At 37.7% G+C, this 16,190-nt stretch overlaps 1 protein-coding gene across 2 annotated transcripts in view; it reads left to right on the top strand.

The window, feature by feature from the left end:
• The window catches only part of Vta1 (vesicle trafficking 1), a 63,711-nt gene that overhangs the window by 42,777 nt on the left and 4,744 nt on the right, over nt 1-16,190 (top strand). For both annotated transcript variants that reach the window (XM_031380480.1, XM_031380481.1), the window contains 2 exons: nt 6,872-7,048; nt 11,942-12,028. In XM_031380480.1, the coding sequence (XP_031236340.1) occupies nt 6,872-7,048; nt 11,942-12,028 (264 nt within the window). The remainder of the gene's footprint in view (nt 1-6,871; nt 7,049-11,941; nt 12,029-16,190) is intronic.

Raw genomic sequence — 16,190 nt, 5'->3', positions numbered from 1 at the left:
AAAAAAAAAAAAAAGATGTGTTGGTATATGCCTTTAATCCCTGGAGACAGAGGCCAGCAGATCTCTTGAGTTCAAGGCCAGCCTAAGACAGAACAAGTTCCAAGTAGAGAAAAGCTTAAGTTCAGGCATGCTGTTACATGCCTTTAATCCCATCATCCATAAGACAGAGGCATGCAGATCCCTCAGTTCAAGGTTAATCTACAGAACAAGTTCTAGGGCAGCCAAGCTTAGGCAATAAAGAAGTTAGAAAACAAAAAGGTGGTGATGATACAATCCAAGAAAGACATGTTCCAACTCCAGCAAGCAGCAGAACTTGGGAGTTTAGGCCACAGGTTTCTGGATTTAGAGTCAAGAATAGTAGAGACTACTGGGACAATTGATGCTGGTTAACTGGAGCTAAGAGATTAGCAGTGATTAAGAGACCAGCATCATTGAGGTGAAATTTTCTGTGGAGTGTTTTCCAAGAGTACAGAGAAGCTGTGTTCCAGAAATAATCAAGTTTGTATTTCGTGCTTCAGCTGGACTTGGTAAGGTGTAAGAATCACCCATGGAGAGTAGCTCTGAGGCTTGGCACTGTGAGAGGCCAGAGAAAGCCATTGGTGAATGTGCAGCTTCAGTTGCAGTTGGCAGCTCAGGACTGAAGGGGCCATGCAAAGTTGAGGCTTGGCACCATGAAGGGAGCCTGTGAGAGGCAGTTGGTAAAGCCTAGTTGCATTGGAAGACCCCAGTGTATTGGAGATGCCAGTACCATGGAATGACTGCCAAGAACAGTAGCAGCAGTGGAGTGGAATCAACCAGAGCATAGAGGGCAGAGGGAAGTGACCCAATCCCTTTGGAGGAGCTCAGAAGATCATATGTGGAACCGAGACATTGGAACAAGTAGCTGTGAAGTTGAAGTTGCCTTGAAGACCCCAAGATATTAGAGATGTCAGAGTTATGGGATACCTGTCAAGGAAAGTTTGCTAACATCGAGTGGAACTAACCTAAGAGAACAGCAGTCAACAAGGATGGAAAGGAGTTGGAGATCTGAAGTTGGAGACCTTGACATCAGACATGGAGACTTAGAGCTTGGAGTTTGACCAGCTGGTTTTGGTCTTGCTTTGGTCCAGTATTTCCTGGCTATGATATTTTGGAATGGTAATATATATCCTCTGCCATATGCTGGAAGTATCTGATCTGCTTTTTGTAGGGGATTACAGTTAAGAGGTTGCATGAATCTCAGAAGAAACTTTTGAACTTTGGACTTTTAAACATTGATGAGCCTGTGATTCACTATGGGGATTTTGGAAGTTGAACTAAATGTATTTTGCATTTACGCTATGGCTGATTATAGCACCAATAGGCTCATGTGTTTGAACAAGCCTCTAGAGGCCAGGGAATTGGATGTAGTGGTTTGAATATGCTTGACCCATTGGAGTGGTCTTTTAAGAAGGTGTGACCTTGTTAGAGGAAGCATGTCACTGTGCAAGTGGGCTTTAGACGTCTTCTATGCTTAGACTCTACCTACTACAGAAGGTTCCTCCTAGCATCCTGAGGATGTGATTCTCTCCTGATTGTTTTTGAGTCATGATGCAGAACTCTCAGCTCCTTCTCTAGCACCATGTCTGCCTACATGCTACCATGCTTCCTAATATGTTTATAATAGACTAAACCTCTGAAACTATAAACCAGCTCTGATTAAATGTTTCCCTTTCTAGGAGTTGCCTTGGCCATGGTATCTCTTCATAGCAATGGAAATCCTAACTAAGACAACTGCTCACAGGAGATTTAATCTCTCACAAGGATGAGCCTATCATCAGTCGGTTGTTTTATATATATTTATGCATACACATACAGATGTACTTACACACATAACTCTAATCAAATAGAGACTATCAACTTGAGAGTCTTGGGGTGTGAAAGGAATTCAAATAAAGGTGGCTGAGAGTGGGTGGAGGGAGGAAATGGGGAGTGATATAATTCTGTTTTAGTTTAAAAAATAAAATAAGAGCAAACAGATAAGTCCTAGTGCTGCATAAGCACTACGAGCAATGCTGAAACCATTAATTAGTGGCTAAATAAACCAAAAGAGAGCCTGTGTGCATACTAAAATCTAGAGTATTCATAATGACTGTCAAAGTGCTGGCAAAGATGCCTTATGGAAAAGGAAAGTAAAGGTATTAAATTAAGCATATACTTAGCAGAAGACTTAGCAGTCCAGTTATTTCCCTTAGCAGAGTGGTTCCCAACCTGTCCATCACAACCCATTTGAGGGTCAACGGACCCTTCACAGGGGTTGCCTAAGACCATCAGAAAACAGATGATTCATAACAGTAGCAAAATTACAGCTATGAAGTAGCAACGAAAATAATTTTATGGTTGGGGGTCACCACAACATGAAGAACTGTATTAAAGGGTCACAGCATTAGGAAGGTTGAGAACCATGGCCCCAGAGAAAGGCAAAGGTGTGTTTACACAAAGGGCTATATGTGAATGTTTGTAAGAGCATTATTTCTAATTGTTCAGAATATAGAAGTAACCTAGATAATACCAGTTTTTTGAACAAGCTAGCCACAGACCTTCGTTGCAATTGAATACCACAGATTTTTGTTTTGTTTTTGGCTTATGGTTTGTTTTTTAACTTTCATTAGTTGTTTTACAGTTTTATACATGTACATTACGCCTCCTCATACTTTGTCACTGCCTACTCTCTAAACTCCTCCAGATCCCTTTCACTTCCAAGTCCTTTGCTCGCTATAAATCTCTTCCCACATCGGTCTGTGGCCATGTGTGTGACCAAGGATTATATCTAATCAGTGAGAGTATAACTGAAGATGTCTTCCCCTCCCCAGAATTTGTCAGTAGTCCATCACTCAAAAAAAAAAAAAAGTATAGAGCCATGGGACCCCAATCCATGATTGGCTGTTGACAAAACTAAGTATCGTGCATGCCCATTACAGGTAGCCCTGGGGTTGTGAGATCATGATAATATTTGCTACACACCATTCTCATAATTTAGCATTTCCCAGACCTCCTCCCTATTTTGCTGATGTTCAGATCTTTTCTCCTCTTGATGACGCTCCCTTAGTTTTTCAGGGGTGGTGTAAATGTCCTGTTCAAGGCAAAGTACCTAACTATCACTTACTCTTAGCAACTCAAGTAGCAATGAGTCTTCTATTCATAACCTTTCATTGCAAGGAGAAACCATCTTGAATCAAGGCTGAGAGTAATATTTTTCTGTGAGTTTCTATAGTTTCATCTCTCTTGCTGTGGCAAACCACTTTGACCAATTTAGGTTAATTTAGGATAGGAAAGGTTTTTATTTCTACTTATAGGTTATTCAGTTCATCAGTATGAAAAGTGAGACCAGGAGCTCAACCAGGGCTTAAAAGCAAAAACCATGAAAGAATGCTGCCTGTTGGCTTGCTTGGAAGCATATACTTATTTTTCCCCTTCCCCGGAGAATGATGCTGGCCACAGTGGGTTAGACTCTCCTACATCAAATAATAACCAAGGCACTCTGACAGACCTGCCCACATGCCAATCTGATAGGAGCAACCCTTCACTTGAGACTCACTTCTCAAGTGACTTTAGGCCATACCAAGTTCAGTTAAGACTACGATGACAGATATAAATGTAGATTATTTTGAAGGAGGCCTGGTATGCTAGCACCATGACAATTAAGTTAATCAGCCTGAGATCACCTGAGCCACAGGTTTTTAGTTGGACTTCATTCCTAGGCACAGGTTCCCTGCTGGGAAGCTGACCTCATAGCTGGCCCTATATTGAGGTCCTTGACCCATTTGTAGTTGGTTTTGTACAAGGTAATCAATAGGGATCTATCTTCATTTTTTTTATAGGCAGCTATCCAGTTAGACCAGCACCATTTGTTGAAGATTCTGTATTTTCTCCTATATGTACTTTTGGCATCCTTGTCAAAAATAGGTGTGTGGAGCTTGGGGGCTAATTTCTGGGTTTTCAGTTCATTTCCATTGACCATTGTCTGTCTCTCTCCTTCTTCCCTCTCTCCCTCCTCCTCCCGTTCTTCCCTTTCCCCCTCTCCCCATCTCCTTCTGTCTTTCTCCATCTCCCTCTCCCTCTCTTTCTCTATTTTCCCAATATCATGCTGTTTTATTACTAAAGCTCTGTAATACAATATGAAATGTGGAGTGCTGATATTTCCAGCAGTTCATTTATTATTCAGAGTTATTTTAACTATCCTTTAGGTTTTTGTGCTTCTATATGAAGTTGAAGATCATTTTTGTTGTTGTTGTTGTTGTTGTTGTTGTTGTTGTTTAGTTTCTCCGAAGCATTGTGTTGGAATTTCAGTGAAGATTTTCTTATATGTGTAAATTGTATTTGGTAGGGTACTCATGTTCACAATATTAATCCTACTGATCTGTGAGCATGGGATATCTTTCCATGTCCTGTTATCTTCAATTTCTTTTCTCAGTTCTTATTTTCAGTGTTTATATCATACAAGTCTTTCACTTGCTTGGGTAGTTATCCCAGTATAATTTGGGGTGCTATTGTGAAAAATACTGTTACCTTGAGTTTTTTCCTCAGCTTGATTATCATTGGGGTATAGGAATGCTACTGATTTTTGTGTTGACTTTTTTTAAAATCCTGCTACTTTGCTGAAAGTATTTATGGGCTGTAGAAGGTTCCTAGTGGAGTCTCTAGCATCTTTTATGCATAAAATCATATCTGCAAACAAGGATCTTCTTCCTCATTTATATCCTTTTGATCTCCTCCTTTTGCATTATTGCTCCAGCAAAACTTCAGGTACTTCATTGAATAGGAAAGTAAAGAATATCCTCGTCTTGTTCCTGATTTTAGTCAAAGTGCTTTGAGTTTCTCTCCATTTAAGTTGATGCTGGGTTTGAACTTGTAGTTATTTCCCTTGTTGAAGTATGTCCCTTTTATCCCTAGCCTCACCAGTACCTCTACCATGAAGGGATCTTATGTTTTAACAAAGGCCTTTTTGCATATAATGAAATGATAATGTGTTTTTGTCTCTCAGTCTTGTTTATATGATAGTTTACACTTATATATGTTTGGACTTATGTATGTTATTTGAGTGTGTGTGTGTGTGTGTGTGTGTGTGTGTGTGTGTGTCTCAGGATAAAGCAAACTTGATCATGGTGGATAATCTCTCTTAAATTAAGTTTGCCAGTATTTTATGGAGAATTTTTTATATCTATGTTCCTAAGGGATACTGCTATATAATTTTTTTTTTGAGTGTGTGATTTTGGCATTAGTTTAATAATGGCTTCATAAAAAGACTTTGGTAATGTTCTTTCAGTCTCAGTTTTATTGAATAATTTAAGGAAATCTGATGTTAGTAGATCATTAAGTTATTAGTGTGAGATGTCTTCAGTTTTTTGATGCAGCATTTACTGCTATGAATTTGCCTCTTAGAACTCCCTACATTGTCCCCTTAAGTTTGCAAATGATCAATATTCATTTTTAGTTAACTCTAAAATGTTTTTAATTTCCTACTTCATTACTATCCTGACCCAATTTACTAGTAAGTTGTTTAATTTTCATAACCTTGTCTACTTTATGCCATTTCTTCTGTTGTTAATATCCAACTTTAATCCATGGTAGTCAAATAAGATTCAGTTCTACATCTGCTAAGACTTGCTTTGTGTCCTAATATTTGTTCAGTTTTGGAAAATGCCTACAAGCTGCTGTAAAGGGAGTGTTCTGTAATGTTGGGTTGTAATGCTCTGTAGATGTCTGTTGGCTCCATTTCATTTATGATGCTACTATACTCTAGCATTTCTCTGTTTCATTTTGTCTGTGGTTTATCTATTGATGAAAGTGGGATATTGGAGTTAGTTTCCCAATATCAATATGTGAGGGTCAATATGTAATTTGTTTCCTTTATGAAATACATGGCCTTGTGTTTTTTGTGTAAATATTTAGAATTGTAATATCCTCCTGGTGTGTTTTCCTTTAATGAATATGTAGTGTTCTTCCCTATCTCTTCTGGTTAGTTTAGATTTAAAGTTTATCTTATCAGATATTAAAATGGCTTTATGTTATTGTTAAGAATTCTAGATATAGGAAAAGGATTTCAGTATATTTGAAGTATTAATATATTCACAAATTGTCTAGAAAAATGCCTAGGATAGTGATTTTATTTTTTTAAAAATAATTTACTTTAAAGGTATATATAATTAGACAAATACTTGGGAATTTGATAGAAAGCAAAATATTACATTTTAAAATTTCATAGATCTAACTTTGTTATTTTAAATTACAAACTGAAGGTAGCTAACTGTCTCCTTAAGTATACTGTCAGATTTTAACTGTCTCATGTTTGTTTTCAAAGTCATTTAATGATATAGTTTATTTTAAAAGTGTACCTTTTCAAAGATATTGAAGTATATGATCACCTACTATAATATAGATATAGGAATGTAAAATGTCAGTTTTAATTTTTGTTTATTAATCTTTGAACAGTAATAATAGATAATCATTTAATAGCCTACATATAGCAGATAGGGAATAAAATATGATTATCAAAAAAACAGTCCATTTTGATGACACAGATGTGACCTATTTTACCAAAAATGTCCTTAGTTTTCATTTGAAGTTTGTTTTGTAGAAGTAAACATATGTTTAAAGAATGTGTAGACCTGGTGGACACAGTCCAAAAAAAAAAAAAAAAAAAAATGGTATTCACTGTCAGCTACAAACTTAAAAAAAAAAAACCATTTAAAAATGTAACAATGATTTCAAGAACTAGCCCGCTTATTAGCTATATATAGGAGGAACTGTATCTGTAGATTCCTTCTGTCCTGTGAGAGGAGAGAAAAGTAAACGTATTTGACAATTGTATTTCAAAATCCCTGCTTCAACAGTTTACATGTGTTATATACAGATGTTGAAGAAAATGAAGATGTTGGCGCAACCTCTCTGCCCACTCAGCCACCTCAGCCATCGTCATCTTCAACATACGACCCAAGCAACTTGGCAACAGGCAGCTACAGTGGGATACAGATTCCTCCAGGTGCACATGCTCCAGCAAATACCCCTGCAGAAGTGCCACACAGCACAGGTATGAACATAGTACTCTGTTCCCATGTTCATAAAAACTGCACATTTCATAAAATCTGAACCTGCACACAGCTTAATGAATAAGAGCACCCTCCACAATTATGGGGACCTAAATTCTGATCTCAACACCCACATAAAAAGCTGGCCATGACCACATACTCAGCTATAACCCCAGCATCAGGAACTGAAGACAGGGCATTGCTGGGCTCGCTAGCTGGTAGCTTAGATGCAGGCTTTGTGGTTGATCCTACCTTAAAGGAAGGCAGAGAGTGACAGAGCACAGGAGACCCATTGTCCTTCTGTGGCTCAGCACACAACATTCACATACACTGCATATACATAGACCACACACAAGCACCATGTCCACACATATGCATACACTGTGCACATGCAGCACATCAGGCTTGCAAAACATGAAATGTATCTAGGAAGGAACTCCACTAATATTTGATCCACATAATGACGTCGACTATTGCTGTAACACTGCTCCCTCACATCTTGGGCTTTCATTTGCCAGCTTCGTTTCATCAAAACCTTTTAGGTCATCTTGTATGGGTTTCATAATTAGTTAAAAATTATTTTCACCATTAAAATAGCAATTACATTTTTTCTTCCCATTTTAAAACTTACTGTTTTATGTATATTGTTAATATATTGCTTTTATTATTGATGAAACTGATTGTTTTATTCCCAGTCTCTTGTGTGATTGTTTAGTGTAACTCATCTGGCTTACAAGACTTTAAGGTATGTGTCATGTCACAGCTAGTTCAGCCAATGTGAATTTATTTTGTATGAATATTTCATAAAACATTCTTTTAAATATATTATAGTCTTTGGAAACATTCATTGTTTCTAACCTAGAGTGCTTAAGCAAGACCAGCTACCCCAGTGAATCTGCTGGGGGGCAGTTCTGGTCAAAATGTACCTGACAGAGTAAATACTGGCATTCTTTCAGAAGCAGCAATGCCATGCATTTGAACCAGACCCCAATGTCTTCTGGTTCCCACTAGACTGTAAATTTACCATAGCTCAGCTGGCATCTACTTTCCTCACCCTATGTTTTTTTTTTTTTCTTTCTAGGATGAAGTTAGTATCGTACCTTTTTTTTCATGCTTAATTATTAAAAGGGAGGAAAGCATAAAATTGGTACTTTAATTGGATTCATGTCTTTTCCTTTTTTTCTTCTGCAATCTGTGCCAGAGAGACAGAGCTGTCTGTGACAAATTAATGAGCATTCAAAATTATTTTGTGAATCAAGACAAATATCATATGTCAGTTTGGAAAGATTACCTGAAAGGTACTACTGAAGAAACAGACCTGAGGGCAGCTCAGTAGTAAAGTTACTCACCCTGGATCCAGACAGACCTGGTGTGTGTGTAAAACAACAAACCATCCTTTTAGTTGGAGGATTGTTTAATTGACCTATATGAAATTAACATTTTGTACAGTGAAAGCGTTAAAATCTTGATAGCTTCATATGGCCACACTAATAGTCAGAACTTCCTGTTGGGAATATTCATGACAATGATAACTATTAGAAGGTGGACTCTAGGACGCGTTCTAGTGTGCACAGTGCATCTTGACCTGGTTAACTGAGACATGTGCTGGTTGTGTGTTCTGTCTTTCCCTCCCTGCACATATGTGTATAAATGTAGCATATTTTTATATCCTAATTACCCCTCCCCACCTCCTCTTTCATTCATCAAAGAAACAAATAAAAGTAAAAACTTCTAAGAAGCATACTCAGTGAAGAACCAGAATTTGAATTCAGGACTCTGGCTTCCTTGAGTTAGTTAGGAAGCTGCCCCTTCTGTCTGTGTTCCTTGTGTGTGATCCTTGGGAGACAAGAACCTTTTCAAATCCAAACCTGCTTTCTCAGTGGCTTGCCTCTATTTAGTTATTGATTTTTGATGCTGGATCTTCTCTTAACTCTATTTTTTTCTGTTACATTTACTTAATTCGTAGCTGTCAAATAAAAGAAAGCAATAACATTTTTAGTTTATAAACATAACAGATGTTTCCCCTCTTGCTCCCTTTAAGAGTGATTTACCTTCTCTCATGTAACAGGTCCAGGATGCACTTTTATCAGAGGGAAATCCTTCAGATAGCTGAAAAGAATAGTATGTACTCACTTACAAGCTTTAGTTCTTCCACAGAAAAGCAGTGGGTGCAAGGAGGGCAGGAAAAGTGGTTGTTTGACAGTGTTTGCCCCTGTGCCTAAACGCTGAGCAAATATCCCAGGGAGACGTTAGTAACGTTCACTGTGTCTCTTGAAACTCAAAATGTGCTTCTTGTAGGCTACATCACAGAAGGCCTTAGCAGAAAAATAAACAATAAAAATGGTACAACTGTATTATTACTACCAGCCTTTTTTCTTTCCAGAGACAGGGCCTCACTATGTAGCCCTGGCTGGTCTGGAACTCTCTATGTAGATAATCTGGCCCCTAACTCACATTTATCCTCCTGCCTCTGTCTCAGGAGTACTAGGATTAAAGGTGTATACTACCACACCCAGCCGCTGCAGCCTTTTGACCTCTCACCTACTACACTGCAAACCTGAGCTTTGTGAGGAACTGGAGGGAGAAGAAGTTGCATTCTTGGGTTCTGTGAGGTGTCATCTGCTTGTTGACATCCTGGCCTGTGTTTTTCTTTCAGTGCCATTTCCCCTGGTTACCTGGGGGATCTGTCATATCCGTTCTCCTACTTTCTTACCTTTGCTTCTGTTTTTTTCTGTAGGCTAGCATAGCTGTGTCTTCCTACCTTTGCTGAGCCTCGAAGTCCACTTCATTTCAAAGCTCTGTTGGAAGCTGGGAGACAGTCTTCCTTAGCTTCCTAATCAACTCTTAGTCTTCCTACTATGTTTCCATGCCATCTAGCTTGTAGAACAAGACATTACTTAACAAAAACTGTCAGAGTGTTCTCGAACCTCTGTGAATGCCTTCTAATATGCTGCACAAGTATGGCTCCAAAGTTACTTTCTGACATAACATCTCATTACCTCTATTATTGAGAAACATAAAGGACATAATGTCCAAACTCACTGCTTTCCTACGGGAGTGCATTATAAAAGGATCACCTCACTCCAAGTTGCAGTCATTGTGTAGACTGCCCAGAATGTCCTATCCAAACCCAGAACAGAGAAAAAGAATAACGGATTAGAGGACCTAGTGAGTAAATAGTAACCTAAAAAGCATTACCAACTCTCCAGGTATTTTTGAGCTTAAGTCATTCCAGTATTCTAGGCTCCTGGCAAAAGGGCTTTAAGACAAACAGGAAGAGACATGTCCAGACTATGCTGCCTCAGGCATGGATGACAGCTGAATGACTGACCAAAACGTAGTCAGATTCATATAGCCTTTTAAAGCATTCTTCACATGGACTATTGCTGTGTAGCTAAGCAGCCTTTGCGAAACCTACTGTGTTCTTAATGTGGCTTGTTCATAGGACTTGTATACATAATTATTTAAAAGTTACCATAGAATGCTGGCCAGAAAGTTTGCCCTCCCATGAAGGAGTCTGGGAAAAGAATTCATCTATGGATGAGTATCAATTGCTGGGGAAGGAGTGGTGTTACCTGCTTAGGGGATGCACACAGCCCTTGGTGTCATTATAACCAATAGACAACAAACAAGAGAAACAGAAGTATAGAAACTAAAAAGAGAGAGAGCAAGAGAAAGGAAGCTCTAACATCCTTTTTAATGTTAACTTGATGTGTGCTTTTAAAGTTTGTTTGGAAAAGTATGTCAAATGCTAATTGTGTAATATACTTTGTTAGCACTCATAAAAATTAAGCAAAAACTCACCAAATTGTACAGCATAAATTCCGTGTCTCCTGGCTTTTTAGTAATAGATACATCCACTGTAGTTCTGTGTGTTGTTTTTTTAAAAAGTGGGTTGTTTTTTTAATAGTGATTTAAAAAATAGAAAAGAAGGAGCATTGTAAAGTCATTAAAACGAAAGCAAGGATTGTTAATGTGGAATTAAAGCTGCTAAGCTGTATAAAGAGCAAAGCAGACAGAGTAATAGACAATTTAGAGCTAATTTTATTTGCAAGACACATGCATTCAGAACTTTGAGTTTTCAGAGATCACTTGGCTTCTGGAATTATTCAGCTTGTCTTTGTATACTTTCCCTGCTGATGAATCAATACAATCTTTTGTAAGATTTCAGTGCATTTTGCTAAATTTTAAAATGAGTAATAGTGTGGAGCATAGTGCTAGATACTCATCGATATGAGAGCTTTGACAAGTCTTGACAGGAAGTCAAGCTAATCACCCATTTACCTATAAAAATACCGTCTTAAAAACATTAGCTGGAGAATGTCAGTGTTCAACTTCACACAGTTATGAGCTGAATTTTTCTGCTTATTTAAATCACAGTTATGTCTCCTTGACCTCAGGGTACTTACAAGCTAAGATATTAAAAGATAGGAAGGGAATCTTTTCCTTTAAAGATACATGGCAAGTTTTAATTAAGAAGCAATTGACCACTTGGTCATATATGTGGCAGTAATATGATATAGGATGAGTAGCTCATTGTTATGTTTATGAATTTGAATATATTTACACATATATGTAAATATACATACATATGTAATATGTAGCACCAATGAAAAACAGTAAATTTGAGAGAGAGTAAGAGGGAGGGTTAGAGGGAGGAAAATGAAGGGGAATGATATAATTTTAATTTCAAAGATTAAAAAAATTAACCCACTAGTCATGAAGCTTAATACTCATATTTTCCAGTATGTAAATAAGTTCAAATTAATGCATCAGAATCAATTAAGGTTTCAAGAAAATGTTGTTAGTGAAATGATTGTCAACCCTTGACTACTTTCCTGATATTTAATTGAGGAATGAAGCACTTTCTGCATATCTCTGGTTTTGATTCACAGGTGTAACAAGTAATGCTGTCCAGCCTAGTCCACAGACTGTCCCAGCCGTTCCGGCCATTGATCCTGACCTGTACACAGCTTCCCAGGGTGAGTCAGCTGGCTGGCTGTGTCTCTCCTTATTTCAGTGGTGTTTGTAATTGTTCCTTGAGTATCTAGGTTATTGAAAACAAGCTCTTTTCACTGTCATGCTAGAATGTCATGGGAAGCAGAATTCTGTAAGTTGGTCCCAGGGACCCAAATCCAAAGATTCTCCATTCCCTTTTTTTTCTTTTTCTCTTTATTTTTCTTCCTTCCTTTCTTTCTTCTATCCTTCTTTCCTTCCTTCCTTTCTCTTGCTCTTTCTCTTTTTAGTTTCTATACTTCTGTTTCTCTTGTTTGTTCTCTACTGGTTATAATGACAACAATGTCTAGCCACAGCTACTATGGAAACATGGTTACTTTGCTTCATCTCAAAATCACTATGTTTTTTCATTGTCATTTTTCTTTTCTACACTATACTATTACATTATCCAAAAAGGAAAGGGCTGAGCATGATAAAACCAGCTTCACTGTCTGCTGTTAAGTGTTTGGTTGGCTCATACTTTAGGTAACTGGCATGCTGATAGAATCTTACTTTTTAAACTGCTTTCCACTTTTCTGCCTCTAGTTAAATTTGAGGAATAACTTTTCATTCAGAGTTTAAGTCTTCTAATGTAAATATGTAGAATGGCTCATGTAAAACCAAAGAATGGTCTTAGCATAAACACATACACCAAGTAACAGAATAGATATCAGGAAAATTAACTTATATCTTTGTATCTCTAGTCAACCTTTTCTCAACAAAGGAGCCAAAAACATATTGGAGAAAGACACCTCTTAGGTAATCAGTGCTGGGGAAAGTGGATATCCTACAGAAAGTTAATGTCATCCCTCCCTAACCCTGTAAGAAGTCAAACCAAGATTGCTTGAAGACAAGACTTAACACTTGGGAGTTACTGGAGGAAAACAGAAAGGAAGTACTAGTAGATGCTGATAAACCAGTGACTTTATATCTATATGGCTCTAAAGGACAAGAAATGGAAGCCAAAGCTGACAAATGGTATTAACCCAAAGGAAAATAATCAGCAGTGAAGAGACAGCCCTTAGAATGGGGAACATATTTCCTAACTCATCAACTGTTAAATTAAGGAAAATCAAACAGGGATGCAGTCATTTAAATGGAGAAAAAAATAAAACTTCAAAAACTTTTATTTAAAATAACCACATGCCCAAATGTAGAAAGACAGTCATTCCCCTTTATGTTTATCCAAAGAGGTGGAGAACCTGTCCACACAAACCACTGCACCTACTTGTTGATGCCATCCTATTCAGAAACTGAGAAGCAGCCAAGGTTTCGATCACTGATAAGGGATAAAGGGAATGCCTGGTGATACATTATTTTCCCATGTGAATTACCTTTTAGAAGAAGGAAAAGAAAGGAAACGTGTCTATTACTGAGTGGAAAAACCAGCCAACTGTCTACTTAGTCAAGTGTTTCACTAATCTGAATGCTCTGCGACAGTATATTTATATGGCCCCACATTGTCAGGAGCTGGGGTGGGTTTTTGTAAAGACAGAGATCAAAAGTTGCAGTGTATGAGTAGAGAGCTCCTATCTCCATGGTGAAACTGTCATTGCACCTACTTCCTGATGAGCTTCTTATTCAATACAGTGCTTGCTTCAGGGCCTGAAGAACCAAAACAACAAATGCAAAAGGGATGGTACTGCCTGATCCCAGCTGGGGCACAGAAGAGGCCTGGTGGAGGCAGGGAAAAGATAAGTAGCCATCAGTTGTGGTGAGGAGAACAGGGATGAAAAGCGTCAAGAACAAAAACTTCACTGCTCTAAATGTATTTATAAGGGTTTTATAAATTACTCCAAGCTCATCAAATGCACACAACCAAAAGGGAACCACACAGTGACTTTGAGATCAGTGTGTCAGTGAAGGCTCATCAGTTGAATCACTGTTGGTGGTGCTGGCTGTGTGCAGGCGGTTATGAGAAAATCTGTCTGTTTCTCAGTTTGGCTGTGAACTTAGAGCTACTCTAAGAAGTTGTCTATTGTCAGAAAAGTAATACAGATTTCTGTATTGACTCCTGCCCTCATTACCATCTGGACTTCCTGTGGCTGTTCCCTACTCTCCTTTTTCTCTTAGTGTTTAATACCTACCATGTTTCAGAAGTAAACCTGTTGTGCTAATGTGTAAGTGCATTCATATTAATGTGAAGGAGGGAGTGTGTGACTGATTCCAGAGAAGAAAATAGAAAGCCAAAAAGTTTCAAAATCTAGCATGTTTTTTATCTCATATATTGTTATTATATGAATTAAAACTCGTGTGTGTGTGTGTGTATGTGTGTATTTGAGTCTTAAATGTCATAATATCCGAAAATGTTGGATATTGTCATTATATTCAATTGCAAAATATTGAAATAATGAAACTTCCTATATCCATGATTCATTCCTCTTACCATAATTGGCATCTTTTAACAATGCCTTTTTATAAGAATTCAGAACTCTGTTTTTCTGTTTTCTCTGCCTGTCTTGAGTGGCACATTCCAATCAGTAATGGAGTATATGCTAGAGAGATTAGACAGAGCCCTTGACATACTAATTTGTAAAACTATCTACATAAATTGGAAAGTACATCTTAGAAATATTTCTGGTTGTGCTCTACAGTGCACATGGTCCTGCTCTGAAGGGGAGAAGCACTCTTATAATAGGGTGGTCTTGGTCCAAAGCCATCTTCCGAGGATCACAGACTACCTGAGAGAGATGCCAGGTTAGACATCACCACCTGGGACCATGTGGTGCTTTCTCACCTGTGCTACCTAAAACAGCTTTCATTTGCTACAGTGAGACCATCTTTATGGTACTGAGTAAAAAGATAGGTACACTGACATTAAACTGTTTCCTCTCTTGTTGTTTCTAACTTTGCTATTGAAATTTTATGTGATAATTTTTAAGAATCATAAGTAAACAACAAGAATTTATTTTTAATTCATATTAAAAATTTGGGTTCCTGTATTTTTTTTTATTTTTTTTTATTTTGAGTTCCTGTATTTCATTGTGAGTGACTTAATTATATTTCTTAAATGAAGGAAAGTCTGATGTGTTACAAAAGTAATTATTTGGCATGGCTTGGTTAACTTTTTTAAATTGTTAAGAAAACAAACAGCCTAACATCTCTATATGTCTAGAAATTTTAAATATTAATCTACATGTTGATTTTTACCATCTAGTTACTATCTTTTACATATGAATTAATTAATATCTTATGGGTCTCCATAAGCTTTATATGTATGTATTTTTGGTAGTGATATTTTATTTACACTGTTAATACTGAGATGATTTCATAAGAAAATCAAATGTGCTTTAGTTTTATTACTGGTAGATAAGTTTAGTTTATGAAAATAAAATAGTGTCACTTTCTTATTATTCACATTGTCTCTTACTGATGAATGAGGCCTCAGCAAAGCAAAGCTAACTGACACTCTAAGCTGAGGTGGTTCTGGGCATCACCTTCTTCCAGCAGGTGTGGTACATACAGCATTTGCCTTTGCATTGAAGTTTATACTGAGATCGAAGGAGAAGCTGTCAGAGAGGAGCTGGGCAATAGCAAGGTGCACTCAGTCTACAAAATGTTCTACTCTAAAAGGTGTGCATATTCAAGTGACCAGAGTCTGGGTTATTTTGAAAAACCATTGAAGATGTACCACAATTTCTGTATCCACTCCTCTGTTGAGGGACATCTGGGTTGTTTCCAGGTTCTGGCTATTATAAATAAGGCTGCTATGAACATGGTGGAGCATGTGTCCTTGTTACATGTTGCAGTATCTTTTGGGTATTTGCCCAGGAGTGGTATAGCCGGGTAGTACTATGTCCAATTTCCGGAGGAACCGCCAAGTTGATTTCCAGAGTGGTTGTATCAGTTTGCAATCCCACCAGCAATGAAGTAATGTTCCTCTTTCTCCACAACCTCCCCAGCATCTGCTGTCACCTGAGTTTTTTTATCCTAGCCATTCTGACTGGTGTGAGGTGAAATCTCAGGGTTGTTTTGATTTGCATTTCCTTGATGACTAAGGATGTCGAACATTTCTTTAGGTGCTTCTCAGCCATTTGGTGTTCCTCAATTGAGAATTCTTTTTTTAGATCTGTACCCCATCTTTTAATAGTGTTATTTGGTTCTCTGGAGTCTAATTTCTTGAGTTCTTTGTATACCTTGGATATTAGC

The sequence above is a fragment of the Mastomys coucha genome, unplaced genomic scaffold, assembly GCF_008632895.1.
Source record: "Mastomys coucha isolate ucsf_1 unplaced genomic scaffold, UCSF_Mcou_1 pScaffold2, whole genome shotgun sequence".
Classification (NCBI taxonomy): domain Eukaryota; kingdom Metazoa; phylum Chordata; class Mammalia; order Rodentia; family Muridae; genus Mastomys; species Mastomys coucha.
This window is presented reverse-complemented; position numbering and strand designations above follow the sequence as displayed.